The 27,341-nt window shown below is 53.0% G+C and overlaps 1 protein-coding gene across 1 annotated transcript in view; it reads left to right on the plus strand.

Annotated features, from left to right (window-relative positions):
• The first annotated feature begins 11,225 nt into the window (after window positions 1-11,225).
• The window catches only part of MYPT-75D (Myosin phosphatase targeting subunit 75D), a 30,432-nt gene continuing 14,316 nt past the window's right edge, over window positions 11,226-27,341 (plus strand). The window contains exons 1-2 of the mRNA XM_029112323.1: window positions 11,226-11,474; window positions 23,623-23,716. Coding sequence (XP_028968156.1) covers window positions 11,301-11,474; window positions 23,623-23,716 — 268 coding nt within the window. The 5' untranslated portion in view covers window positions 11,226-11,300. The remainder of the gene's footprint in view (window positions 11,475-23,622; window positions 23,717-27,341) is intronic.

Below are 27,341 nucleotides of genomic sequence, written 5' to 3' on the forward strand. Positions count from 1 at the left end.
CCCCGTGTCGCTGAGAACCTTCTTTTCTCTCTTCAGGTGAGATGCGTTTGGAACGCCACAGCATGTGATCGGGATCTTCTCGGTCTGATGACATCGTATGTGAACACCTCGGAACTGTTCGTAGCAAACTCAGTGCCCCGATCAAATTACGAAGGCCTCGACGTCGCGAAAACATCCGCTCCATTCTCGCAAGGCGTTGTTTTCGAATCTCAAATTCATGTTTGCGCCCTCCATCCGAGTTTGAGTGCATATGCTCCAAGAGACGTCTCCCGGACGGCGCTACGCGAATACTTCGAGCGAACATGCAAAAACCCTGGACGCAGTTGCCCGCCCAAGAATCCCGCTGCCCAAAACTCTCCATCTTCTCGCGATGGCCGACGGATCCAGAGAAGAGCCGACCGAATGATTTCGAATAAAGCGCAGAGTTCCGGCTCGCGCTCTCCGACGGCTTCCTCGGTCTGAAGAGTTCGGATGGCTCACTCGTTCCATGGATCTCCCCTCAACGGAGTTCGGGGCTGTTATGCTTGGCAGCCATAAAATCCAGATCTGCTGAGCATTGTCGGGGCATCGAGGCCTCAAAGCAGGGCGGATGGAGAGGGTGGGCGGGAGTCGCGTCATCGTCGGTCGCGACGCTAGCCTTATACCCCGGATGCGAGCTGCTTTGTACAGCTTCAGGATTCCGGTAGACGCTGTCGCTTTCCCCGCCGTTCACAAGTCTCATGTTCGCCCGGCTCTACGAGGGGAAAACGATCGACTCCCGGACGAAAACGCGAAAGACCACCGACGTCTGTCGACAGCCCTCGATGAGGATTCAGATTCGTGTGCGGATTCGTCAGCCAGACCCCGTAGCGTTTTCGAGGCCGAGTTTTCCTCGGCAAAATACTCACCACGATCTTAACAAGCACCGTCAGTCGACAACATTGCTCGACAGTCTTGCCGATGTCGTCGACAATCACCACATCGCTTGGCTAGGTCCAAGAAGCCTGCTTTCCGACTCGGGACAGTGAGCAGGACTCAGGACGGCAACATCGACGACGTCGACGCTGTCAGGGTTTAACGCGAATGAGCGGAGCAGAGAACGATCAGCGAGCTCTCGTTTTGCTATTGATGCGTAGTCCGGTTCAGCGAGTGCTCTTTCGCGTCCCGCTGTCTCGTCGTCGTTTTTCTCTCCGTTTGCCTTACGACGACGTCTCTCTTATTTCCCTCTGTTCTGAGCACCATATTAGATGGTGACGAGTGCGTTCCTCGCGTGACGACGATTCTAGCCCTCCGAGCCGCTCGGGGCTCTGATTTCTAGCGAGCTTTCCGTCCCTGTAACCCGACGGCAGCGTTAGCCAATCCGTCGTCCCATCGCTCGATTTGCTGCCTATTAGCTCATTCGGAAGCTGCACCGCTTGTTCTTCTGCTCGAGCTAGAGGAGACGGATTATCGCGTAGAGCAACTAAGGCACCTAATAGCACTCAATCAATTCGAGCACGAACGTCGTCGTTCCGCCGCGTTCGCTGCTGAAGGTGTTCGAGAGCATTGAATGACACTCGTATGATATCGTGGATCTTATTGCCTGCCGCCGAGATCTCTTCAGGTGTCTCGGGAGTCTCTTCCTTCGTGTTCGTTCGGAACAATGAATCAATGAATGGATGAGTAAGTGCGGGCTCACGCAAATGACAGCAATTCGGTCTACGAGACGATGACGGCGATCAGATGTTACAGATCGTAGACGGAGAATATCTCCAGCCGGGGCGCCGACCCGACCCACGGCAAGAAATGTTTCCCGACGATCAAATTTTTCTGCTCCCTTCATTTACCCTCGCCTTACCGGTTGAGTTGGAAGCAAACATCGGTTTTCGATTGATTCTGCCGTCTCGTCATGATCGAGGCCCGAACCAGCTCCCCAAAGCGACAAACTCCGTCGGGCGCGGGGATTTTCCTCCAATATAAGCTCGCCGATGGAAACTTCCAGGGCGAGATCTCTTTCACGGCTGTGTGCCGGGAGTCTACTTTGTACATTTGCCAATTATGAGGGAAACCGCTTCCTTCTCAGTTCCTGATTCCTCCCTCAAACTTATCTCTCGCTTCCGTCGTCGCACGCTCGGTCGCCGATTTTCGTTCGCTCGTTCTCGCTCGGGCGGACTTCGCGCCCGCCTCTATGGTTGTTCCGCTCCCTCGAGTCAGATAGAAAAATCTGCTGAAACTGCTCGACAGCTCGCAAGGAGCCACAAGGGCCGACTATCGTAGACGGGTCCTCGTCATGGGGGACTATTGACGACTACGAACAAAAAGACGTAGAGGTCTTGAGGGTTTCGCAGTCCGGAAATGAAAGCCTGCTGCGAGCTGGAGTCGAGAGAACTACGGGAATCTGGGACCCAGCCACGGAGCCGGCCTAGGATCGTCGCGGATGAACTCGATTCGTGGACCGTCGCCCTACGCGGAAGCGATTCCGGCGACCATGCTGATGACTTTAGATATTCTCGCCCGGCTTATCGAGACGGACGGGCGAAATAGCGAGACGCCCGAGTCCTCGGTGCTACAGCCGAGCGCAAGTATGGCCGACCTGTGCATTGCGGTGAAGCGTTCGTTCCGTACGAAGGAGCCGCGTTCGATCGCTTCCGGTGCTCGAGGATGCGTGTGTTTCGCGTGTTTTTCGTTTTCGTTGGCGAGCTTTCCTGCACGGGGCCTTGTCTCTAGTCGCGAGTGAATCTCAACGGCGACCTTGAGGGCTTGCTCAAGCTCCGGGTGACCCCAATTCGGTTTCGCTGCGGGTTATTGTGGCTCATTCCGTGAGCGCATTCCCACTCTGCGACGAGCTCTACACTTCAGAGTTTTCTTCCCTCTTGGAGTGGGTCTGCGGTGGAGCGTGAAGTGGATTTTTCTTCTTGAGAGGGCGGAACGAGCGAAGCGAGTTAGAGGCCAACAACAAATCAGTGGAGACCGTCAACAATGACGGCAGCGACGACGACTGCCGAGGATCACCGACCTCATACATATCAAGTCTGCCTCAGACACCAGGACACGGAGGTTCTTTACTCCGACGCAAAGGAGACGGACGGATGTTCTTGTTAGTCGGTGATAATTTGATTCTTACGGACTCAAACAGTACCCAACTCCGAGGTGGAGAGGAGGGATCGACTGCGTATCCTCCCTGCAGTTGGACCGTCTACCTAGCCGCGCTTTTCAAATCGCTGAGGGAGTGACTGACTGAGTTGAGGGTCGGGCGATACCGTCAAAGGCGCCTTCGATTGTATTCGCGATTCGAGTCGAAGCCCTTTCACGCTCCGAAGCGAGCGGAGTTCCCTCCATACGATCGACGCGACGGTGGAACTGGTTGACTGACTCGCGGCGGCGCGGGGGAACGGGCATCCTTCAATAACACATCGATTGGACGTGGGAGCTAACGTCGATCGTCGGTGACGAACTACGTAAAATATCGACAGCATTCGAGCCGAGGGAGAAGCTAGAAGAAAGGAAAACAGTGTACGTGTATTCGAAGCCGCCGAGGTCTACGTACAGCCAGCGCGGTTCTCTCGCGGGGGCACCGGCGAGCAACGCGGTCGGTCCGACTTCTCTACTCGACGTAAACGAGTCTGACAAATATATTCCCGCTCCAACCACCACTTTCCGAGGCCAAGCATCAATTTTCGATATCGGAGTCCGAATTGGATTAGCGGAAATGATACGAACCAAAGGTACATCGAGCATTTTAGTTTGTTTACTGCGCCCGATGACAAAGGAGAAAACCCGGATGGACAAACGCATGCATCAAGTGAATGCATTATACATACATACGACTCGGAGATACGGACTCAAGGGAGCGTGAAGTTACTCGAGCGAATCTTTCATCCTTCTTGCTCTCTGATCCTCGAGAATTCCAAACAGTGCGCTCGCTTCGGTCGGGGTGTTGCGTCTGTTTATCATTCTGTGGCCTCACTGGAATCGCTGAAAGCATGTCCGGAGAACCGGGCTGTCTGGCCGGCCGGCCCTTGCGCCGGTCCGGCGGTCAATCGTTCCGTGGCCTTTCGAAGCGACTCGCGGGGGTGGTCGAATGGCGTTTTAAGATAGCAGTTTAGTTCTTAGAAAATTTTTCTCGCCTCGGAGTCGCGCTTGGATCCGACACATGGGATGTTTCTTATCCATATCGCACCGACCGCGACCAACCAACCGATCACGGACCGCCGAACCGCCAAGCCGCGAATCCCGCTGTCAGCTGACCGAAAATGGACCGACCGGCTTCGGGGCCCTCTGACCCCAGACGGCATCATCCGGGTCGCTCGGGACTTGGCGAGGGCAATTCCAAGGGAGCGTAGAGAGTTCTATTAGCCAGAGAGCAAATTTTCCGTCATTTTTGAAACGCGGCTCGCAGTGGGAGTCGCCGGTGTGGCCGGCGCGGCATCTTCGAGAACCAGGATTCTCATCCTGTAGGCCTGTCGTATTCAAGGTCCGAGCATCGGGGCAAAATCATTTCCCGCTTTATGACCTCCGTTCCGGCGCACGACCAGCCGGACTCTCCTGGGAGGCAACAAGGCTTTCACGAAAATAGAGGGGAACCCGACTTATAGGGAACCCAATCCGGAAGAATAACAGTTTGTTGTTTCTATCCGCGGATGGCTGGGAATATTTTCGCGAGGGAGGGAACTTGCGGTGGGCTCCGAGGTCCCGTATTTTTTCTCTTCGTAGAACGGCCTGCTCTCCGAGTCCAGCCGAGCTCCTAGCCAAGCAGAGAAGTAAATCGTGCCTACTTTACGCTTTTCCGTTCATTCCGTGTTTGCTGAGAGCAGTTTAGCGCTCACCCACTCGCTCTCCGCGCACAGGAGGGGGGGCGACCGGCTCACGGGCCCACCGTATAATCTGTTGCCCTGAACAGGCCCGTTGGGTGGCAGGCTGCCGGTGTCGGTTCAGTTGGCCCAATCACTACAAGCGGAGCGACTCGACTGCTCATTAGAGAAACGAGTTCGCTTCTCGGGGGATCGAATCGGGGAATCTCCCTCGAAAGTACGACCGAATTAGTCTGTGCTATTGGCGGAGTCAAGCCGAGCTGGTTCTGGTGTCGACCTCTCACCGCGTAAGACAGCGCGAGAGCGGCCAATCAATCAGGCGGGAATGCCGTGCCGCTCGACGATTCTCTGAGAACGGTTGGCCGGAATTCTATTCTCAGCCAGAGCATTGTGCTCCTCTCTGTTTCTGTTGAATCCTCAGAAGATGAATAAGCCGAGTGAACGATGGAGTGGTCGGAAAACTCGCTAAAGCATCCCGACGCTTCACAGGAAGCTTCTATGCACGTCCGAAACTCTTGCTTGTCGACGGGGATAAAGCACCGACTTCTTCCTGCAACTTTGTTCATGTGTGTGTACCCGTGCACACGGGCGCAATGAAGTGTGAATACGTGATATACGACGGGAAAAAGAATCGCTACTACGAGAGCGTTCACGTCGACGCTAGCTGTCGTCGTCGTTTCCCCTTACCGAAGAGGTTCTCTTTGTTGCTCGCCGGAATACGAGACACGCTCGCGAGAATCTCTGACCGTTGAATGTGAAACCCGTAGGAATTCTCGGGGGAGGAAGTTTAAACAGTCTCGAGGGTGTTAATCAAGACAGCGAGGATGACGAGATTTTTTGGTTTTTCTGATGAATGCCTCCTCATGAGAGAAGAATATTCAGTGAATTCTGATTCAAGCCCCGCAATCTGGAGAGGCTGTCCTTCGGGAGCTCTTTCCAGATACTTGCCGGCTGATTGCCACTGCGTCCGGCCAGAATCCGTGAATTCTTCCGATCGGATACTCACCGGCTCGCAGAGAATTGTGATACTGCGCATATACGTAGGTCAAGATGGAGAAGCCTCTCATCGCGTGGCTTCTCTGGCGACTGGAAACGTCAGGGAAATTCGTTTTCACTTGAGCAAACGATGTCCGTGGCGGCGGTGCCTACATGCGGAAGAAACCGCTGCTGTGTGTGGAGCAATTCATTCGAATAATATACGCATGACCGGCTTCATTGGCTGATCTAGCGAGTCTTAATCCTCACTCTCGGAGTTGGCCGGGAGCTCCGAAGTCGCTTCGTGCTCCGCTTGTCCCGTGTTTGCATATTCTGAGCCTCGTTGACGGTGACGGCATTCAGTCGTTCCGATACCTCGCGGGAGACGCGACAGCCGGCTCGCTGCCGTACACGTGCGAGTTTACCAAGTCGGAGATACAGACAGGCCGAGCAAGAGCCTGAGTAGCGGAACCTAAGGTCGAAATATCGTCCGGGCTGGCCGAACATGGCTTTCTCCGTCAACGTCGTAAACTTGCTCAGCTCCTAATGAGAGCCTACGACACACGGCGTGGCGTACTCCTTAAAGAGACGAGACGACATAAACGAGAGGTTCGCGAAATTCGGACGGAGTCGGAGCGAGCGACGGTGTAGGCTGGACGGTCTACGGTATGGGGCGAAAATTACGATACTCGGAACGCCGGTCGACTGAATAGCCACTCATGCTGCCGCAAGCATATGAATCACGATTGCTCGAAGTGCCACATCATCGTTCTTGTGTCTTGTGCTTTGATATATGGCTCCTTTGTTTGCTTTCCCAGGGCCTATTTGTCTCTCCCTGTCCCTCCATGTGCATGCGTGTCGGATCCGTGACCGTCAGTTCGATCGACGAGTATCGGAGGCATAACCGGTGGACACGCGAACGTTGACGTATGGATGCTACATTTCCGCATTCCGTATCTCGAGTCGGCAAGCTCGCGCATCCTTGCGCGGAGTATCGAAATCCTCGGATTGAAATCATCGATTTGTGGGGAACTCGCTCCCGTCGCAACACGGTGCCGAGTCGAAGATGTCCTGATATCTCCAACAGAAATGTCCGTCTAGGCATTCTGACATCACAGAAGTCGCAGAAGCGAATCTTCCTCGAACACCTTTTTTTTATGTTCCGTTCGCGAAAGCAACCTGCGAACGGCATGTCAGGAATTCAGATTGACGATATTTACGCTGTCTGCACGTTCACATCGAGAAGGAATTTCAAGAGAGGACAACGGAGCTCATTCCTTCGGCTCTTCGAGTTTTTGTGCGGGACGTCTCCGACCCCAGAGTCGGATGATGATCTTCCGAGTCGAGTGATGTTCTCGATCTATTTTCTCAATCACCCGGATTGGTGGTCTCACATTCATGAGTTCATTGCCGGTGGATCGCTTCTAGCTGCTTGGCAAAAAACTCCTGCTGATTTCTAGAGAGGAACTCCAGCCTACACCGTCAAAGGGAGCCCAGATGACCTTCAGAGCCGCTGCTGGAGAATGTTTGCGGAAGGCCGATCAGATGAAACAATTTCATTATCGTTCCTGAAGGATCAAAGATGTGCCATCGCCGACCCGCTTGCCGGCTCGCTCTCGAAACTTTTGATTGCGCTGAGTTTCAGAGTGATACGATGTTTACATCAACGAGATCGCATCCTCATAGAGATGAATGGGTTCCGAGCAAACAAATCGTTATACCCTCCTAAGCAGGGCCTTTTTAATAAGCGTCTTCCGATCGAGAGCCGTTCAGAGAGGCTTTAATTCAATTGCATAACATCGTGTAATTCCTTCCGAAGCATAGCGTAGCATGTGACTCTCATGGGAGCGACAGCTCCATCAGCTCGAGTTGCGCCGACTCACAGCTGAAACATCGGAGCTACAGGGCAGCCAGAGAGGCGAATCGATAATAATTATTGCCGCGAACCCTGGACATGCTCATTCTCTGGAGATGTTCTGTTGCCCGAGATGGCTGATGAAATGCATAATTTCTCGATTCCGATGCAAATGCTCTGCTCACTGACGAGTCAAATGGCTCCCCTCGCTGAGCAAACGTCGAGAGAGTGTGCTCCCCTTGCTTCCCTTCGGCTGAAGGGAATAAATCAGGAATCCGAGAGTTCCCCCATGACGCTTGAGATTTCGCTTCGAGTATGTATACTCTCGTTGCTCTTAGACGGAGAGTGGGCTAATGAACTGTGAGGAGCTTATGAAGCCTAGATAAACAGAGTGTGGTCCGAGCTACCGGTCAATGCGGGGGAAATTATCCCTCACAGGGAATCTCAGGGAAATATCTAAAAAACCGCATCTTCGACCCGAGGAGTAGGAAAACTCACTCTGGTGGAATGAGCGAAAACCCTTCTCTCCGCTGAGCTCGGACAAAATGGCGAGAGCCTCGAGAAAAAGCTACAAGCTCAGATAGATATTTGCTGTTCGCGACTGTTCTACCGGGCCGGGAGCAGGAGAACGTGGCCGCAGACATGGGCTCGGGGTGACGATCGCGGCCGCGTGGCGCGAACGTATGGGAACCGCGAAAAAGGCCCAGAATTTGCATGTCTATACGAGGGGTGCACTTCGGAACGCGGAACGATCAGTTTTTATGGAAAGCACGGCGGTTCGTTTCCCGTTGACGGAACTCTGAAACTTCGGCACGTTCCGATTTGTTAAAAATATTCTGGCGAAGTATGGCGACCGAGCGTTCCCACCGCATCAAACGTCGACCACCGAAATCGATGTGTGCATTCGTGATTCGTTGCCGCGCTACGCGGAATCATTATTATCACAGGAAATAAATCGCGACCGCGTCTGATAGCCTAATGATTCCGGACTATTCCGCGAGGATTTGAAAGTCTCTATTTGATTTTTGAATCGGAAATTATTCGAGCAAAACTTTGCTTGCAGTCGCTTCGAAATCGGGATTCCATCACCGCGTCGGTCGGCTCATGTCACTGATTCGCTTGCCGAGTCATTGACGCTACACCGCATCGGCCGGGAGCGAGAAGCTTTTGTTCTCGACCATTGAAAAGCAAGTCTTTTATTCGTCCCGGAACGGTCTTGCTAAAATTCCATAGTCGTTGGACCCTTGCTGTGGGAGGCGATACCGCACCGTTAACATTAAACAGAGACATATTTGGGAACGACGCTCGCGATCGCGCCGGAAACCCAGGCTCCCCATTTTCAGACTCGTCATTGCGAAAAGAGAGATATCGCGTCGTATAACACGGCGATCTGTATCAGTACTGCAAGTAAAGTAGGGTCATCAACGTAACGCGAGCGGTTTCACGCTTTTTTCGGTGCCGGTCGCTGAAAACCAAGCCGATGGCGGTCTTGATCGCCGTCCATTCTCTGTGGCAACGGCCGCCGTGTCAAAAGCTCAGTGTCGTGGATTTTGGAGTCGCTCGTTGGTAATGTGGCTGTTATTCCGATTCTCGTTGGTTCCGTTCCAAGTTTACTTGAGCTCCATCTCAACGCTTCATCGGAGACGCGGAAAACTACTCAAGCGCGCCGTCCCTAGCGTGACACACGCAATGAAAAAAATCCTGACGGAATTCCGATATTCGACTAGCTGGAATTCCATCACCAGAGAATTTCACGAAAAAAAACTAATGCATGCTAGGCCGTCGAGCGTATTCGGAGCGATGCAGCCGTCAACGAAGAGGGCGGTGCGGCAGAAGGAATACGAATGAATTTCACAGATTTCCAGGGCGCTCGCTCGGAAAGTGAGACCGACAAAAAATGAGCTTCGGCCAGGCGCTCCTCCAGTGATCCGGCGGTCGGGAAACGAACGAAGAAGACGGACGGTGTTCTGACTTTGGGAAGGAGTTCTCCCACGGCTTAAGTGGTCACCGTGTTAAGTTCGTGGGTCGATGTCGGGTGACTGGTAGCGTCGGTCGGAATCACAGAAACTCTTCGACGGCGCTGGCGGCGGCTTTGAACGCGTCTCAACGGTCGGTCGGCCTCTCGGTCAGCTTTTTGCTCGGTCAGCTCTGGTTCCGCTGCAGTTTTTCCACCGGAGAAAAACGTGGGAATCCGCGTGGCCACCAACACCAACATTCAAAGTACCGCTATGTAGAGAAGAGCGTCAAGCTGCTCAAAATCAGTGTGCGGCGTGCGCGCGCCGCGTTCCGGGCTTGCCGGCCGAAACGGACCCTGCATCCACCGTGGAACTCGTGGATGCGAGGGGCGTTTTCGGGAGCAGCAACGAATTCTAATTCGCTATTGGGCTGTAATAATCATCCGCACGACGCGTGCACCGGCTCGGTGCACGGAAAAGCATGGAGTAGGATTTGCTCGGGTCACGGTATGACGCGATCACGCTCATTTTTCGTTTTTTGGCAGAGATCGCTCTCATTGGTAGTCGAGTGATAATGTCAGATCCCGGGAGCGAGAGTTCCCGCATGGGTTTGAGCTAATTAGTCTGGTGCGAGTTGAGGGACTTTCGAAGAAAGAAAATATTGATTTCTCGCAGTTTTCATCGCCGAATGCGGCATGAAATCAGTGAACCGAGGAGGAAACTTGCTCCGGAAACCGCTGCTTCGGCTGAATTCATAGATCGCGACCGTATTCGCCAGCAAGCTGAGCGTTGAAAACCTGCGGAATCTTTGTGCTGAGTTCAGCTATCGCACCTCGGTCCCGATGTTGCCCAAGAGTACGTCTGGCTTCATCGATCTGAAAAGAACGTGTTCGGCTAACCGCCCGCTATCGAAACGCAGGACCGAAGCGCCGTCGATGTCGTTTGGACTCGTTGTTTTCGAAGAACGATAATTTCAATGCTGTTCGCACGCTCCGATCACTCTTCGCTCTCTCTTACTCACTACATGTAGCTTCCTCGATATTCCCGAAATCAGCCACCGAGCTCAGAGCGGCTCTCTCCCGTTCAGCTTCCGCCTAAGATTTCCGAGGAAGATTCCTGTGAGTGAGGTCGAATCTCGGCTCCCGGACGGAGCTTCGCGGTCCGTGGGTCGTGGTCTTGATGTCACCTCAGTACAATGAGACGTCATAGACGGCGAATATTCAGCCCGGGAAAACGCGCAAATTATTTAGCTGAAGAGCCGCGCGTGGCTCGTCGGCCGGCTATCCGACACGCCTCGGATACCTCTTATCGTACCGAGAAAAAAGAGTTCTATGAGTGGAGGGCTCCAAAGTCCCTCACCCGAAAGCAACAACTTGAAACTGAATAATCCAATATATTTTTCTTCTTTCAGGAGGGAGCAGACCCGCCGCGAATCATGATCAACCGTAAGCCGGAAAATCGAAGCACTTTTCTTCCGAGGACCGAAATCATTGTGCTAAGTTCACGGACAAGAAAGTGTAACGTCGAAGGACAGTAACGCATGATGTGACGACGATCATTTCGTAAAGTCGCTAATCTAGTTTCGCGGGATCAAACTCTGTACATATAAATGTATAAACACCAAGTCCGGATAAGCTGCCGCCGAGTTCTGAGCTAGCGAACCGGCAGCGGACATTCGTCGGAGCTGAGGAATTATTTGTGCTGATTGGTCGGTGAAAACAAGGCCCGAAAACGATTCCGGTAATAATGGCCGAGCACCACGAGCTCGTCGAGGAGATGACGACCTTGGAGCGGATGTCCACCCAAGAGCGGCTGAAGCACGCCAAGAAGAGACGGATACAGCAACTGAAAAAGTGGACGCAGCGAGAGAAGGAACTCAAGCGCAAAGAACAACGACAGGAGAAAACCGGGACGACCAAGGTGAGTCGAATGCGGAAATTCGCTACGCTGTTTCATTGATACGAGCTCTGCCTCATTGTAGACTCGAATTGGGAGAATCGGTCTTCAAAATAGAGAGGCTGATGAATCGCGCGGGACCGTCGCCGTCGGAAGTCGAGAGGTTTTTGGTCCGGTGGTCGGGGCATAACAACGCACGCACCGGGAACCTCGGAGACGGAAGGATGCTTACGTTTCGGGATTCGGTGCTCCACATTCGGAGCACCGATCGAAGATTTATCCCACAGCAGGTGTCGTCTCGTCGTTGCTGCCGCCGCTCATGCTTATTATACATTTGGGAGAAAATGCGGCATTCTGCTGTGTGGCTCCCTCCAGCTAAAATGATCACAAAGTCATGTTCAGCTGCATCATGAATGAGTGTTCAGAGCCGGCAGGTACTCGGTAACGTGCCATGCCCCCGGCGGGGATGACCTTCATTTCCTCTCGAGTAGCTTGCACAGAGCAGCTTGCTCGGATGGGACCGCCCGCCCGCTTGCAAGCGCGCGCCCTGAACGGGCCGGCGGCAAGAATAGCTCCATGGCCTGTGGCTCTTCGTTGAGGATTTGGAGAAAGCTGCTTGAACAGGAGAGTTGCCAGCCGCCTGCGAGGTCCCGGTCGAGTCCCTCATTCTGTTGGGGGTAATGCTATTTTAACGGAGGTTGTCCTGTTTTCCAAGCCGGAGAGCCCAACTCCTTCCGGGGAAAAAAACATTGAACCAACGCGCCTTATCGCAGAAACGGCCGACGTTGCGAACGGCCTCGTTGCATACGGAATTCCGTTTCACTGTTGCAACGTAGAACTCTCGCCTCAAGGTCTCGTATATCTCGCCGGAGCGAATAATTTTTGCCTCGCGAAACATCTCGAACGCAGTCTCCGCGGATGAAATGATCCCGGATCAACGACAGAGAAATCCAGCGGTGCGAGTGAGAAGAACTCGCGTGGGTGTGTTCTTCGGCGGGCGATCGCAATTCCTCCCCTCTAATCCCTCGGATATCATCGGTCGAAGGAGCAATTGCAGAGGCAGCCTCGCGGGATCCGATATTTCTCGTTTTGTTTACCCCTCTCTCTTTCGCGGCCGTTTTCCTGCTTGAACATTCATTCTCACAATGGATTGGCCTTCCAAATAACGTTCATCGCGAATTCATTCGACAGGAGATCCGCTCCCTCCGATCTATCTCCTGCAGATATCGATTGCCTAAGAAGTTTTCCCGGGAAAACGAATAGAGTATTGTTGGAGAGCCTAGGAGTCACCGGCTCATCCTGGATTATTGCTCAAAGTCGGCGCGATACTTGCTCAGACCTCACTGAAACGAGTTATTGTACGGACTTGTTCATTATGAGAAATCTTGCCAGAGGAATTCAAGGAAGGAATGAGCTCGGCGGCGAGTATGTGTATGTAGTGACACGGCTCAAGCATGCTTCCGCAGTATCATAGGTCGGTGGCCGATTTCGATTGGATGATGTGCTCTCGCTGAGCGTCGAGCCCGGTTAATGGCCTCTTGTTTAGGGAACTCCCTCACCGAATTCCGAGGGTCGACTCAAGTTCTGACTCAACTTTTCGATTCATATACTCGGAGCCACCTCAGTCGGGTCTCCTGTCGTGGTGCTCACGGGAGGCTCTTGTTTTCCTCAGAAGAAGAACAGTTCATTGAGATCAAATCTGGCGAGGAGGAGGTGCTCTACAAGCTGAGCGATGTTTATGCAGACGAGCGGTTTATGAATTCCCCGGAATCGACGCCGAGCTTGTGCTGTCTCCATCTTTCGGTAGTGGCCACCCGTCTCTGCGCCTGTCTCGACAATGCCGGAGTCGAGGTTCTGCTCTGCCTCCATGGGGGACTTATTGTACTGGATTTCCGAACTTATCTCGATGGGAGAGAACGGAAACAACAACCGGCGAGATTGTCGGGTGCTTGATGCGAGTGGCGCTCGGTCGAGGATGGGAAGCCGCATCTCTCCTTCTGGCGTTTGAAATTGCGGTTTCCAATTCTGCAGCCCGCCTATATTCCTGGCCAGAGGATGATTATCGACATTGCGATCTTATGAACGTAGACAAGCTTTTCGGGAGTCCTCGGAGGGCGCCAATCGCGCGACGTCTCTCCAAATGCCTTCTTTTCTAGAAATCGCATCGAGTGGATATCACCTTCGCCGAAAAATTCCCACAAGGATTTTTCGCTTGGAGATTTCGGAGGTGAGGGTCGATATCCACCTGATGAGATTGGATATCGAAGGCATGGAGGGCATCTCGGAGCTTCACCCAAGTTGAGGAATGGGGTGCGCCCCATAAGGTTGACTGGGACGAAACCTCACTTGCTGATTCTGAGTCGTGGCATGGTGAGGCTTTCGAAATATAATGACTAGGGCCTGGAACTTCAGGCAAAATGCCATAAATGCCAGATTTCGCCATTTTCAGCTTTCTCGCGAACTCTTGCCTTTTTCACGTTTCGCCCAGGCATTTTGCCTTTTTTGCCCCAATTCCAGGCTCCGGGTAGATGATATCCGGCGCTAGAAGCATTCTCGAAGCTCGAGAGAGCCCGTCTCATTGATTCGGAAGTCTGCGTCGTGCCGCGATTCCCGTTCGAGTGACGTGCCGAGCGAACACCTCTTGTTTTCAGCTGTGCGCTCGATAGTGGTTGTATCGAGAAGATTCAGGTGTATGTATTTCCTGCTCTGAAAATCCTTCCCTTTCGAATTGTTCACGGCGTTTCTCTTAAGATAAAGTTGTACGCGATGCCGAAACAGAAGTTGTGTTCGAGAAGGAAGAATGAACTCTATGTGAAAGAGTTTGGAGCAGAATTTTTCATGACCGATGGAATCGTGCTCACCTGCAGGGTGTGTGAGAAAGAGGTGAACACAGAAAAGAAATACTTTGTGCAGCAGCACGTTAATTCTGTGATGCATCAAGAACGCATGAGGAGACCCTCAAACGGAGATCAAAATCTGTGTCTACCTGAAGAACTTCCTGGATTTGTCGGAGAGGAAAGTCATTTCAATATGGATCTATGTCAGATGTTGGACGAAGCAAACATTCCCCTCTTCAAGCTGCAGAATCTCTCCTTCCGGAGTTTTCTACAGAAGTACTGCAAGAATGAAATCCCCGATCACACAACGCTGCGCAAAACCTACCTCAAGAAACTGTATGACGCGACGCTCCAACGAATTCGCGGAGTGGTAGGTGACAACCGAATTTGGGTGTCAGTGGACGAGACAACTGATGCTAAAGGGCAGTACGTTGTCAACACGATAATTGGCTGTCTGAATCCCGGGGAACCTTCGGAAGCGTTTCTCATCGGATCAGAAATTGTCGAGCAAACGAACCATGCGACAGTCGCCCAGGCGTTCTTAAACTCTCTGAGCCTTTTGTGGCCCAAGGGAATCCAACATGACCGGGTGCTGCTAATTGTCTCCGATGCAGCTCCGTATATGAAGAAGGCTGGTGTCGGACTAAGAGTTGTTTTCCCGAAAATGATCCATTCGACCTGTATAGTCCACGGAATTCATAGGGTTTGCGAGGAAATCCGGATTCTGTTTCCCGAAGTTGATTCTCTGATCGCGAATGTTAAGAAAGTCTTCCTCAAGGCTCCGTCACGTATCCGAGCCTTCCGAGCCAAAGCGCCGAATTTGGCACTTCCGCCCGAGCCGATCGTGACGCGATGGGGGACATGGTTGTGCGCCGCTTTGTATTACGCAACGAACTTCGATACCGTCAGAAGTGTGGTAGAAAATCTGGATAGCAGCGAGGCCGCTGCCATTCGGAAGTCGAAAGACTTGTTAGAGCGTCCCGGCTTGAGAAGCCAGCTGACATTCGTAGCCTCAAGTTTCGCGAGTGTGCCCGGTGCGATCACGAGCCTTGAGAACTCGAAAAAATCTCTGAGCTCGACAATCGGATGCTTTGAAGAACTTGAGGCGAGAATCAACTCAGCTGAAGGTTTCGTCGCCGAGTCCATCCAGGAGAAGTTCAAAAAGTTAAGGAGAAGAACCCCGGCTATGAGGAACTGGTCGAAATAAGAGACGCACTACAAGGCAGGAATACAGACGCCGTGATTTCTCATCTTTCGCCGACAGAGATCTCATGTTATAAATATGCGCCTATGGTGAGCGTGGACGTTGAGCGCTCTTTCTCACGATATAAAGCTTTGCTATCGGATCAGAGACATGGTCTCACCGTCGAGAACGCGAAATACCACATAATAGCAATGTGCAACCCGCATAATCGAACATAATAAATGCCTTTTTCGATCGTTTAAAGTGCCTTTTCCGACGATTTTTGATGCCTTTTTGCCTGCCTATTTCCGAGTTTTTGAGTGCCTGAAGTTCCAGGCCCTAATAATGACGGAGGCGACTCGCAGTTTTCGGGACCACAAGTATAGCATTCGACAGCGAGCGGGAAGGAAGGCCGCCCCGCTTCTGTCGGAGGAACTTTCAGCTGTTTTCATTTTCTGAGCCTACAACTCGCTCCGCATGAGCACAATCTTTCCAAGAGGCAAATGTATTACAGCAGAGTCTTCTACCACGAAGGTTTCTCCCTGAAAGCGTTTTAGGTCGGAAGAAAATTGATGATTCGATATTTGGTCCGCATGATACATATGAGCAAGCATTTGACTTCCCAAATGATTCCATCGACTTTTGGGCTGACCCCTCGGTCTGAGGTATCTATGTCTCCGATCGAGGGAAGCTCGCCCGGCAACGACTCTCTCAACTCAGGAAGGTCCTGATCGAACGGCCCCGACTAGACCCTCGGGGCCGGAGAGAGCGGCGACCGTCCGACATACATATGTACTTAGAAAAAGGCTCATGTCAGCCGATGCACGTGCCTGCTGGCACACCCCGCGCTGTGAATCGCCTAGGTACGCTCGCTCGATCGGCATCGACAAACCCCGCGTTCGGCTCATTTGTCGGACGCACGGGCCGGAAGTACGATTCCCACCGTGGACTCGAGACGCGAGGGTCAATTGCCGAATGCTGTGGTAAATGCCGTGCCGGGTCGTGGGACGATCATTTCACCTACATCTTCGTCTGTACAACATCTGCATCGATGGAAGGTTCTGTCTTGCGGCTCACGACCGGGGATCCGCCGACCGGAGATCGAGAATTTGCCGAGAGCGGACAACGGTCTCCGAAGACCTCGTGCGGCAGGGTGGGAGGATACTCCTTCGTCCGAGGGTCACGACCTTGACTGACAGTGAGGGTTTCAGCTCGAGCGAGTGAATGTCTCGTAGGTCACGAACTCGGTGGCTCTATGTCGTCGTTGTCACAGCAGCGACGAGAATGAGTCCTTTTTCCGCGACGACGAGATAACTACGCCGACGACCTCCTCTCATGGCCGTTGCAATTTTTCTTGCAAAGTTTATTAACCGCTGAAGCCCCGACGTTTGTTTGCGTCGCCCACTGTTCCGGGAAGGCTGCATCAAACGCGCCTCTTCCATCCTCAGTATACGTAGTTCTGTATGTCTAGGAACATCCAGGCCAGAATTGCTTCTACTATATTTGATTCTTTCGCCGCATGGAGTCCGGCGGGCTCACTCGCCGGATTCCTCTCTCTCAGCGGAGTCGGACACTTGGTCGCTCGCTAACTTTGTCGTATGATTAATATTTAACGTTTTTGCTCAAGTGTTCGCTCCGTTCCCGACTATGGTCTCTTTCGGACGCCTCGTGAGTGAGGCGAGCTTCCCGAATTTGTTTTTTTTTCGGATGAAAAATTGAGCTACTCGCTAGGGCTGAGTAGATCTGAGCGATTTTTCCGTCAGAGCTTCGGTGCACTCAGTTGTTCGCCATGTAACCAATCATCCGTGTCGAGTATTTTTGTCGAATTCTCTGATCGAATAAGGGGCTGATTGCTGGCTTACTAAACGGAAGGACTTTTACGGCCTGAAGTCCGAGGGTCCGGAGTCCCATATCGCTCGCGGAGAGTCGAAATGAGGAAATTCGTAAGTCGTTGGATGACCCAGGAAGACAGAGTTCGCAAAATTCGATCCTGTGGGATGGAACTCGAATTTGGGGCCTTCTCTGTCTTCGAGACGTTGATTCCGACCAAAGATGTTGAACCTGCAGATTCGAATGGAAATCCGCCCGGAAAAACGTCAGGGGTTGTTCGATTCCATGAGAATTTCGATACACTTTCACTTGGGGGAGTATTATTCCCGACGCTGACCAGTACCGCGAACCGCCGGAGGGATAGATTGGAGCGAAGAGGGAAGGAGGATTGAACGAATCAAATCCTCCGTATGCCCGGAGGTTTGAGTAGCCGGCCGAGTGTTCCCCGCGCCAGCTACTCACTTATTCAGCCCACAAATCAAACAGAGAACGAATATTTTCTGCGAAACTAATTACGTTCTGTGCAGCACACGTATTGACAAACGCCAGTCCGGAGATTCGAGTCGGAGCATGATCGGCAAAAGTGATGAAGCGGCTTCCCGGGAATAGGGATAGAGCGTCGGGTCTATTTAGAGTGGGTAGACCTGGCTTGTTCGCTGCGTGAACTTCCCGCAATCAACTCGCGCCGCAATGCCGCTTCGGTGTTTTCATTCGCAATGGATCCCTGAAGTCAATGCTTGTGTGCTGACTTCGCATCTAACCTTTGAATTCACGAGGTTTTATGCGGTGCCGCATCCGAGCCAGTAGTCCAACCCGTTCGGAAAAATCTCCCCTCTCTCGGCTGTCTCTGAAAGGAACGCGGTAAGAGGAGCGGGCACTCTTCTCCGAAGTTTGTTCTCTTGTTTCCCAATAGACCGCGTATCTCGCAGTCGTGGGAGCACCACCGATATTTCCCTGACGTTCCCTATCCACTGGACCTGTCGCAGACAACTCCCTCGGTTTCCTTTCTGTCGGTCTGAAAGGATGCGATATTTTTGCCCGGTGGCTTCCCGGATCCCGTCGTGTCCTCCGCAGTCGCCGTCCGGCTTCACGGGTTCCGGATTTCCGAGCGAAGACTGTGCGCCGAATCGAGAAGCCCGAACCGTCGAGATCTCACCTCGACAGGTGCGGCGAGGAGCGACTGCTGGAGTCGAAATGAAATTCAGCCAATATCGGCGGAGTCTTCGGCAATTATCCCTCTCTTCTAGCCCATCGACTCGGACCCTCCGGCTCTGATGGTACTCCGAAATCATTTGCTCGATTTCCGGTGGAGGGAATTCTTCCGCTCAATGGCGCGAGAAGATGGTCTATCGGCGATTCGCTCTCCATCTGTAGGAAGATGTCTCAAATGGACTTTCGCTCAGGAATACAAATCAGAGTTCGACATGAGGCGTCAAGTGTTGAACTCGAATCGAGATGGATACCTTCCGAGAGGGGACTTCTCACGGATGCCGCGAACTGCTCCGACGGACCGAGATGGGTTCGTCGTTCCGGCGAGACGTGGGCACAGTTTCCCGTTCGTCAGTTCCCGGAGCTAGTTTCGAGGGCGATTTGAAAATCGTATCGATTCACCCCCTCGGCTTATCGAGGATGAACACTATTCGAGAGCAGAAAGTCGCGACGCGTGTTTCGTGGCGTTCGGGGAGCCACACCAGGCGGGAGGCTCACTTCGCGGTTCCCAGGACACCCTCGGGAGGTCCGATCTCGCCGGCGAATCGAGCGACATTTTCTGATCGCATGCATCGTCTCCCTGTGCAAGTAAGCGTGTTATCGGATACCTCATCGTGGCAAAAAAAAGCAATTTCGCAGAGTCACATGGCAAATATCGAGCATAGGAATAAGCGATGACACGGATTCTCGTTCAGTGCGCAACCAAAACCGAGGAGCGAACATCGCGGAGGGGTCCGAATGAATCTATCGATTCATCATCTATTTATTCAGCGCACGCCTACCTGCAGGAATCACGACGACTTGCGAGCTCTGTGATCGGGCTGCTGATGGGGGTCGTGAGACGCCAGGCTCAACCACAGTCCCTACTGAACGTCTGTGTATCGATAATACGGCTCGATTGAATCAGACCAGTGTGTTCCCGATCCGTAGAGTGATGGGACGTCTCCTCCGCGACAATGTTCACCAATTCACCACGCTCCGCGAACGATTGAGTTCCCGTCTCTCCCGCGATGCTGTCATCGTATCAGCACGAGGGATCGATCTGAAGTGTTCTCGAGTCTCGAGTATAGGTCTTTTCCGATGGATTCTCTCGAAAAAGGCATGTTATGGCTCCGAGTAGCTCTCGGGAGATTAGCGTCGAGGTGCTCCAGGTCTTGATGATGAGGGGGAGAAGAGTGTACGGAGGAAGAACGCAAACCGACTGGCGGGACGACCTTCCTGCTCCACCCTGTTCGGCAACCGCTTGCTCAGAATACCCTCGGGGATCGGAGCTCGCCTCGGTGGTGAGGGCCGAGAGGACCCGATGTATGAGATCCGCCGTTGTCCATCGGCGCGCAGGAATCATATCCCACCTGACAGATCGCCATGAATCAAATATATACTTATGGAGGGGCTATGCGATCTGTCTTACATCGATTTCGCCATCTCTTGTTCGTCACGAAGGACCGCGCTTGTCGGAGGCCAAGGCCCCGATTGCGCCAATATGACTTTGTGTGTTCACTAAATCCCCGGCGTCCTCAATCTATGTGCAGATTTCGACGGGGAATGGCTTCCGGGGCTCTCGAGCGAATCTGGAAAATAGCTCAAGTCGCCTTCGGTCGTGTCTCGAGCCTGGCCATATAGATATATGTATGAGGTATGCAAGCATGAACAACAAGGGAATACTTCGGAGGTCGACTCAGTCGGTGTAGTCAAACTCCGAAGTCTCTGAAGTCGAGCGCAATCCGAATAATTTGATTTCGGCGTCATGAAGAGAGAATGTGGCAAACCAGCCGACAAGGGATGACTGCCCTTGCTCCGCCGCGCTCGGTCAAAATGCCGAATGAATGAGTGGAGTCCGGTGGGCAGGCTCTTCCTTCGGTAAGTTGCTGGGAAGGCGTTGCGGCGACACAATTCGTGAGGTGGCTCTAACTAAGAGCTCTGACTAAGATTTCTCTGATCGCCGGTCAGTCAAGCCAAGAGACGATCTGAGCCGGGCGTCTCCAGCAGGCTTGCCGCAAAGGGCAAAGGAAGGATCTTGAGTTGGTGAGAACAACTGTCTCTTTCCCTCGGAATAAAATCAGGTCGTCACGCAGCATGGTGCCGCGTACGCCCTGCAGCTGAATAAGTAGCGCGAGATCGGCGTCTGTCCTCGAGGAAGCTCGATACGCCCACTTTCTGAAGTTGAGCAACTCGCGCTGACGCTATTCTGGAGCACAAAGTTGTTGCCGAAACCACTAGTCCTGGGAAGACGTTGCGACAAAGGCGCCGAATCTCGAACGCGCTTGCGCTGGGCGGCGCGGGAGTCGGCGTTCTCGCAACGAGGACGGTCGGCTTGCCGGATGCGGCCGGGGCGACGAACGACTCTCTCAAGACCATACGGATGAAAGCTGCCGAACACCTGTCGATCAGCTCCTAATACGTCTTTTCCGGATTATTTTCCTGGGAGGCGCGTGGAAGGAACGGTAATCCTCCGGATTCGCCAACTTGATTCGCGGCTGGAGCGATGGGTGGAAGGAGAAAAAAAGTCGAAGGCCAGCCTCTCTGCCTTCATTGATTGTATTTGTCCCCGCTGCCAGTGGATTCTAATCGAACTATCCAAGAATGCTGGTTCGGGGGGAAGAGAGGATGCGAAGCGTAATAATAATATACAGGACGAAAGAAATTACCGGCTCAGTTTATTTGTGGAGAGGAGAGAGGCGACCCGCGTGTCGGTGACGATGGCGGCTCGCTGTGGTAGGTCAGCTACAGGCATTTGAACTCACGGTCCGGCCCTTGAGAGGTACGGCATACGTCGCTGTCGACCGAGTAAGCGGACACTGAACGAGCAGCTTAGAGTTTCCTCAGTCAGACAGGCTTCGCATGGAATAAAAGCTAGAGACTTGGCGAGAAGCCAACAGGAAGATTCTAAGGCAGACCGGACGTGGACGTCCACTGGGCGCGACGGACGCAAGAGGACGATATCCTTGTACGGGATACGGACTCGCGACGAGCAAGCGACCCCGGCTGGCAAGGGCCGGCGGATACGTTGCCCCCATTCGGCTCCGAGATCGAATGAATGGGGAACGCGAGTCTCGATCTAGTACGTCAGAAATAAACATTCGCTCTACGGTGAGCGGTGCCGGAAGCAGGCTTTGCCCGGGATCCTGGTTCTCCGCAAAAGTGCATTGGCTCTCAGCCCCGGGGTCAGGTGACATGAGCACTAGTCGCGCGTTCAGCCCGAGGACGCCGGGCTCCGCAACCTCCATGTCAGCGGGTCGACGAAACTTGCTCATCTGGATCACTTAGATGAACGCCCAGCGAGAGAGGAGAAAAAATTCCGCGCCACTTGAGACAAGGGCTCGGGAGAGACAGCACCGAGGTTTTTACGTGGATGATCCTTCCTGGCAGTACAACATTCCAGAGCTCAAGTCTCTATCTCCCCTCGCGTGAGGTTGAGCGCACTCTCTCGCTGACCTTATTCCGCGTGCTTTCGCTCCGCCGGTCAGAATAGAACGCTTACGACAAAGAGAGAACGAGAAGAGGAACAGTGCAATTGTTTTATCTAGGAGGGATAATTAGCGAATTTTCGATGGCATGCCGATGCCTCGGGACTCGTGGCGAGCAACTGTAGCTGCGCAGTTGCCTCTGTTACTCTCAATGATCGGTTTCTCTTTTTTTCCCGCTCGTAATGACCTCTATCCAGCTGAAATCCACTCTCCTCCGGCCGGCCCGAGGATCTCCTCACAGGACTCGGAGCGGTTATTCCCTGCGCTTCCCGCAATCCCCTATTGCCCCCCAGACAGAAGAATCATGGAGTCTAAAGTCTAGGATTCTTCGCGACGAGTGGAACGGGACAGGGCGAGCGATCGGTAGCGCAGCGTCTCATATACAATACGGCATTTCCGGAGGAGCTCTCGGCGATCTCATCTAGGCTTCGAGTGGAAATGTTCTCCATCCGTCATTCCTCGATCGAGATCACTGGAGTGATTCGTCGTCGATGGGTAGAATTCCCCAGTAGCGCGGAGAAAGTAGTTGCGTCGACGACCGGATGCGCCCCCGCCCACCCCGAGGTCTACCGGCCGCATTGTGGATCAAGCTCGTGTTGGTCATTCTCTGATTCGGCGATCTGATATCAGAGAAGATGAAAATTTCCACAGAGAGCGCAGTCGGTCTTCGACCAAGGAACATGCTTCCGGCATGGGTTGTACATGGTCTCGAATGATTTGTTGCGTTCGGGAGCTCATTGATAAATTGAGGGGACTTCCGAGTCGAGTATCCGCTCTAGACAGCAAACAACAATGATTCATGCTTGCATAGCCTGTCTGGTCTTTATTTGCAATCTAGTAATGTACCTATATGGCTCCGCGAATCGTCCGGAGGGAAATATAAAGCGACCGAAGACCTAGCCAGAGTACCTAGTACTTCGAGCGAGACCGGGAGGGAAACAGACCTTTTGGAAATTCCTAGACCTCGCGGGAAGAGGTGCCGTCCCATGCTCCCGAACGAGGCTCGAAGTCAAGAAGTCTGGAAGTGACTTCTGCTCGAAAATAAGATCGTCCTTCATTCGATGAAAATTTCCGTCTAGGCGCTAGAGGATCGTGACGTGCACAGTCAGGACACGGGAAGCCTCTCTCGAGGAGGTTCACGGAAGTTAAATCTCCGTACTGATACAATGCAGATTGTAGGTATGAGAGTCCGCTCGGCGTCTGAGAATCTCCAACGTTATCAGCATTACCCTGGTCTGACCGAGGCACCTAATTCTCGGATCCGATTGGCTCATGTACAGGCTCTGTACGCGCGTACAGAGGAATCGGAGCTCGAGGGGTCTCGCGCTTCGAGTTCTGAGGCGAGCAGTCGGTGCTCCTTCGGATATCACAGCAATATTCGTGATTGAAAATTTTCGCTCGTGAATGCACAAACCAGCATGGATTCAGGAGGATTTTTTTGCCAACTGTGTCTATAGCCGATCGCTAATCAGAAGAATAAGCAGGAGCGGACGGTTCGAATCGATAGCGGTCGCGGCGCTGCTGACGCGTGGGTCCCGAGCCAGCCATTGGGGAAACACTGAGGTGCATCGGGCGCTGGATCGTGGGTCCAGTCATTTATGAGCCATAACGTCATCATCAGCAACTGAGCGGACTTTTCCTTACAGATTAATGGCGGAGGGAAGCTCGTTGAGTACAAGGTACACTTTGTACCGAGTGTCATGCTACTCGAAGCGGCAGCGAGGAATGACGTCGAAGAAGGTGAGTTCCCAACAGGCTAGGAGTATATCTTTATGAGCTCAGTTTCGTTCTGCTCTCTCACGACCAACTCCAGAAGAACCCGGTCGAATCCCCTTGAGCACGGATTCGGAACGCAAACATCGGTCGCGATCGGGAGGTACAAAATTTCGAGTTGTCCGGGTCGTGCCCCCAGATCGAAGAGGGTTAAGGGACAATGCATTAGGTTCTGACGGGGAAATGAGCTCGCGGCCTGGTCGAGTCGAATCGAAGGGCTCGTCATGAAATCGATACGAGCCATCAGGCAATCTACCGTTTCCGATGTTTTCTTGCTCTCCGAATTTCCGCCTCAGCTTCGATCCAGCTAGAATCGTATGAATTCGAATGCTTTCTCCGGTGAGATGGAGCTTGCGTGACCAGAGCTAATTCCAATCGAACATCCCAGAACTGATCCTCGGATCGAGGTACGAATTTTCTTTTTCGACTTATGGCGATTCCCCCCCCGCCGTGCGAAATCCGATTCCCGGCTAGATTCTCAATCGGAATTTTCTGCTAACCTCAAATATTCGCTGTTCGAGTCTCCGACGGGAATAGCTCACTTTCAGGACCAGTGCGACTATTCGGCAGTCGACGAACCTCTCGGTCATTGCACCTCTGTTGGCTCGTCGGCGTCGTGAGGGAAGAGGGGGATTCGACGCCGACGCGACGTTGAAGTCCTCCAATCATACATGAGATCGCCCTACTCAGGAATAATCTCAATCGTAATCATCGCTTGGGCTCGCGCACCCGAGTCCGAAAGCGAGTCGATGTTGTTCCGGAGTTTCTCGTCTCATCGACTCTCCTCTTTTCTTTCTGGAGAGCTCCCGAGCGTGTGCTCATGAACGAGGAACAGAGAGCCGCTTCAGGCGGGCGCGTTATCAAATCGAGTTTTGCCGTATGAGGGGAAGAGCACCTGCGAGTCGAGACAGCAGGACGAGAGCACAGTCCGAATTCAGAGGGACGGAGGAAGATACCGAGTCGGAGATGGAAGTTGAATACCCACTTACAGGCAAATTCGGCTCAACGTGTTGGAGAATCAGTCGAACGGAAAGCGTCGATTGAGGCGCGGATATAGTTTGTATGAACGTAATTCTGTGCGATGGGATGGGCTGGAAGAAAGTGCCCAGGCGTTAGAGATATGATCCGCTGCTCCTCCAAAGTCTAAGGAGGGAAAAAACGACTATCGACCTTTTGCTTCTTGACCGTTCTCATGATCGCCTGGCTGAGGCTCTCCCTTTCAGTCACCAGTCGTATTGAGCTCGCACGAGCTCAAGATGGCAGCCGCGGCCTTCATAGCGTGGGCCGAATCCAGTGCTAAATAAGCAGGACTTGCAGCTTCGCTTTATTTTCGTTGTTTCTTCCAATTGGTCGATCGCGCAGTCTTTTCTTCAGCCCGAGTTCTTCGCGAGCGGGCTTTCAATAAGTAGTCGATTGTCGTGGCGGCTCCGTGATGTCTTCAGGAAACCGATGGGTCCGGTCCTCGAGCAAGTAATGCAGTGACCCCGCCTTATTCCCCTCAGCAGAATTCTGACTCGTGTTCAAACGATGCGATTTAGGGAGCTCGAATACTTCGATGCTCACCCCGGAAGATGCTGAAGGAAAATAGTCGGACAGGCCTCGTAGAGCCTCTCTTCCGCGTTGCGAGACTCGGCGAGAGCTCTGGAAGAATCACCGCCTCCGATGATTCCATTGCCAGTGAAGTAACTCGAGTCCGCATTGTGATTCCTCGGCTAATTCCTGTCCTCATCAACGAGCTCTTCGGGAAGCCCTGATTAGAGGTACGACGTGCATTGTATTGCTATGCTCGGTCGTTGCGACGGCATCAATAAGAACAACGAGCAAGCGACTCAGCAAGGCGGTAGGGCGGTCGGTCGGTCGGACGGCCGGCCGGCTGGCTAATAATGTTTGCCACGTCGAACAACAAGTGACTCTTGAACCCCGCTCTCGGCGCTGCACGGCGTGACCGCGCACTCGACAACGATAGGCAATTACAGTCGATGAGAGTTCGTTGATCACGTTGTTTGCATAGTTTGCCGTCGGTTTTCATTCAGCTCATCTTCCCGATCCATGTTACTGTCGATGTGGTTCGAAACAAGCGGATTCCGCGCTTTGTGATCGCCGTTATGGATTTACGGTCGAATTACGTGAGGAATCCTCTGTGGGATGCGGGAGCGCTAGGGTTCCGAAGGCGGTTTATGGCGCGGGGGACAAAGCACCGCGATCGGAGGCGAGCTGGTATGAAGGGAGGGCGACGAATCACCGATTTCAGCCGAAAGGCTCCATTCGCTGACGACGGACGTGTCTCTCGGAAGATACGTCCGATCGCGTCGGGCGTGCATCAGTGAATATTTCCCTCGTGAAATATTCACGGATCGTAGACCGAAGTGTCAAGGAAAGTGGGCCGAGCGTACTCAGAGCCATCTTGCTGTCGACGGCCGGATCGTACGCCGGCGATGATCACCCGTCACAGGATTCTTCGAGATGCCAGACGCAAGAGAGGCATGGCACGCCATCTGAAGAGGTGTCCGGGGAGAAGGGATAGAATATCATGGAGAGGAATACGTTTTTGCCGTTCTGTCTCGATGGAGGCTCGCGATCCCGCTGCCTGTCTTCGATGCCTCCCAACGCTAGGAGCCGATGCTCTGTGGCGGGTAATATTCATCCGGAGGCATGGAGCGGTTCTCGGACTTGCGATAAGAATTGCGCCGATCACTCAGCGCATCTCGATCTCAGAACTGCAACGAGACAGCCCTCCAAGCGAATTAATAAATTCTCTCCCGGAAGATGAATCTGATTGATCTCCGCCCTGGACGCTGATATGCCGCGTGATCGCCTGAAAATTTCCTCAGTCTTCTCGAATCAGCGTCAGCTTCCGTCGTTTCCGATGAGGAAGTGATCTTCTCGAGATAGAGTGTCACGCTCTCACTCAACCGGAATATGCGAGGCTCACCGCCACCTATGACGAAAGTACAAAGAACGGAAGAAAAAATCGCGATGCCAGGAACAAGACACCACCGGACCATTGACTGGCGACTAGATAAATGAATTGAGGAGGAAACGAAGCGGGCCTCGAGTGCGAGGAGGAGGAAGAGGAGAAGAAGACCTTAAGAACACCATGGGAAGCGAATAGAAGAGGGAATTGAAAGGAGCGGGAGGGGCGGGGCTGCCTAAGGGTAGAAGTGAATGAATAAGAGAATGAATGGACCACGGCGACGACGACCGAATTAAGCTCCAGACAATGACGGAGCGAAAAACAGAGAGAAGAACGACTGGCTGACTGACTGACTTGTTTTTGTGGAGTTCGTGAATACGATTTCGCTCGCGCAAGCAAGAACCAAGTCGCAGCTCTGTCGACCTCCCGCCAGGCCACCAAAATTTAATGAATCAGAGGCTACGAGATCGCGCGAGCTCGTCGAAGAAGCAATCCACATCGTGGGTTCTTGCTTCGCGAATCTCGCAGCGAACGAGCCGCTGCAGGCAGACATTGTCCCCCGGGTCACCCGAGCCGGGTGTCAAGAAAATGATATTCCTCATCTAATGCCGAAATGCGTGAAAGCTCGATACCACTCGGATGATTGCGGTCAGCCTTCCCTCGGAGTAAGTATTCGTA

This window comes from Galendromus occidentalis, unplaced genomic scaffold (assembly GCF_000255335.2).
Source record: "Galendromus occidentalis unplaced genomic scaffold, Mocc_1.1 scf7180000077495, whole genome shotgun sequence".
In the NCBI taxonomy this organism is placed as follows: domain Eukaryota; kingdom Metazoa; phylum Arthropoda; class Arachnida; order Mesostigmata; family Phytoseiidae; genus Galendromus; species Galendromus occidentalis.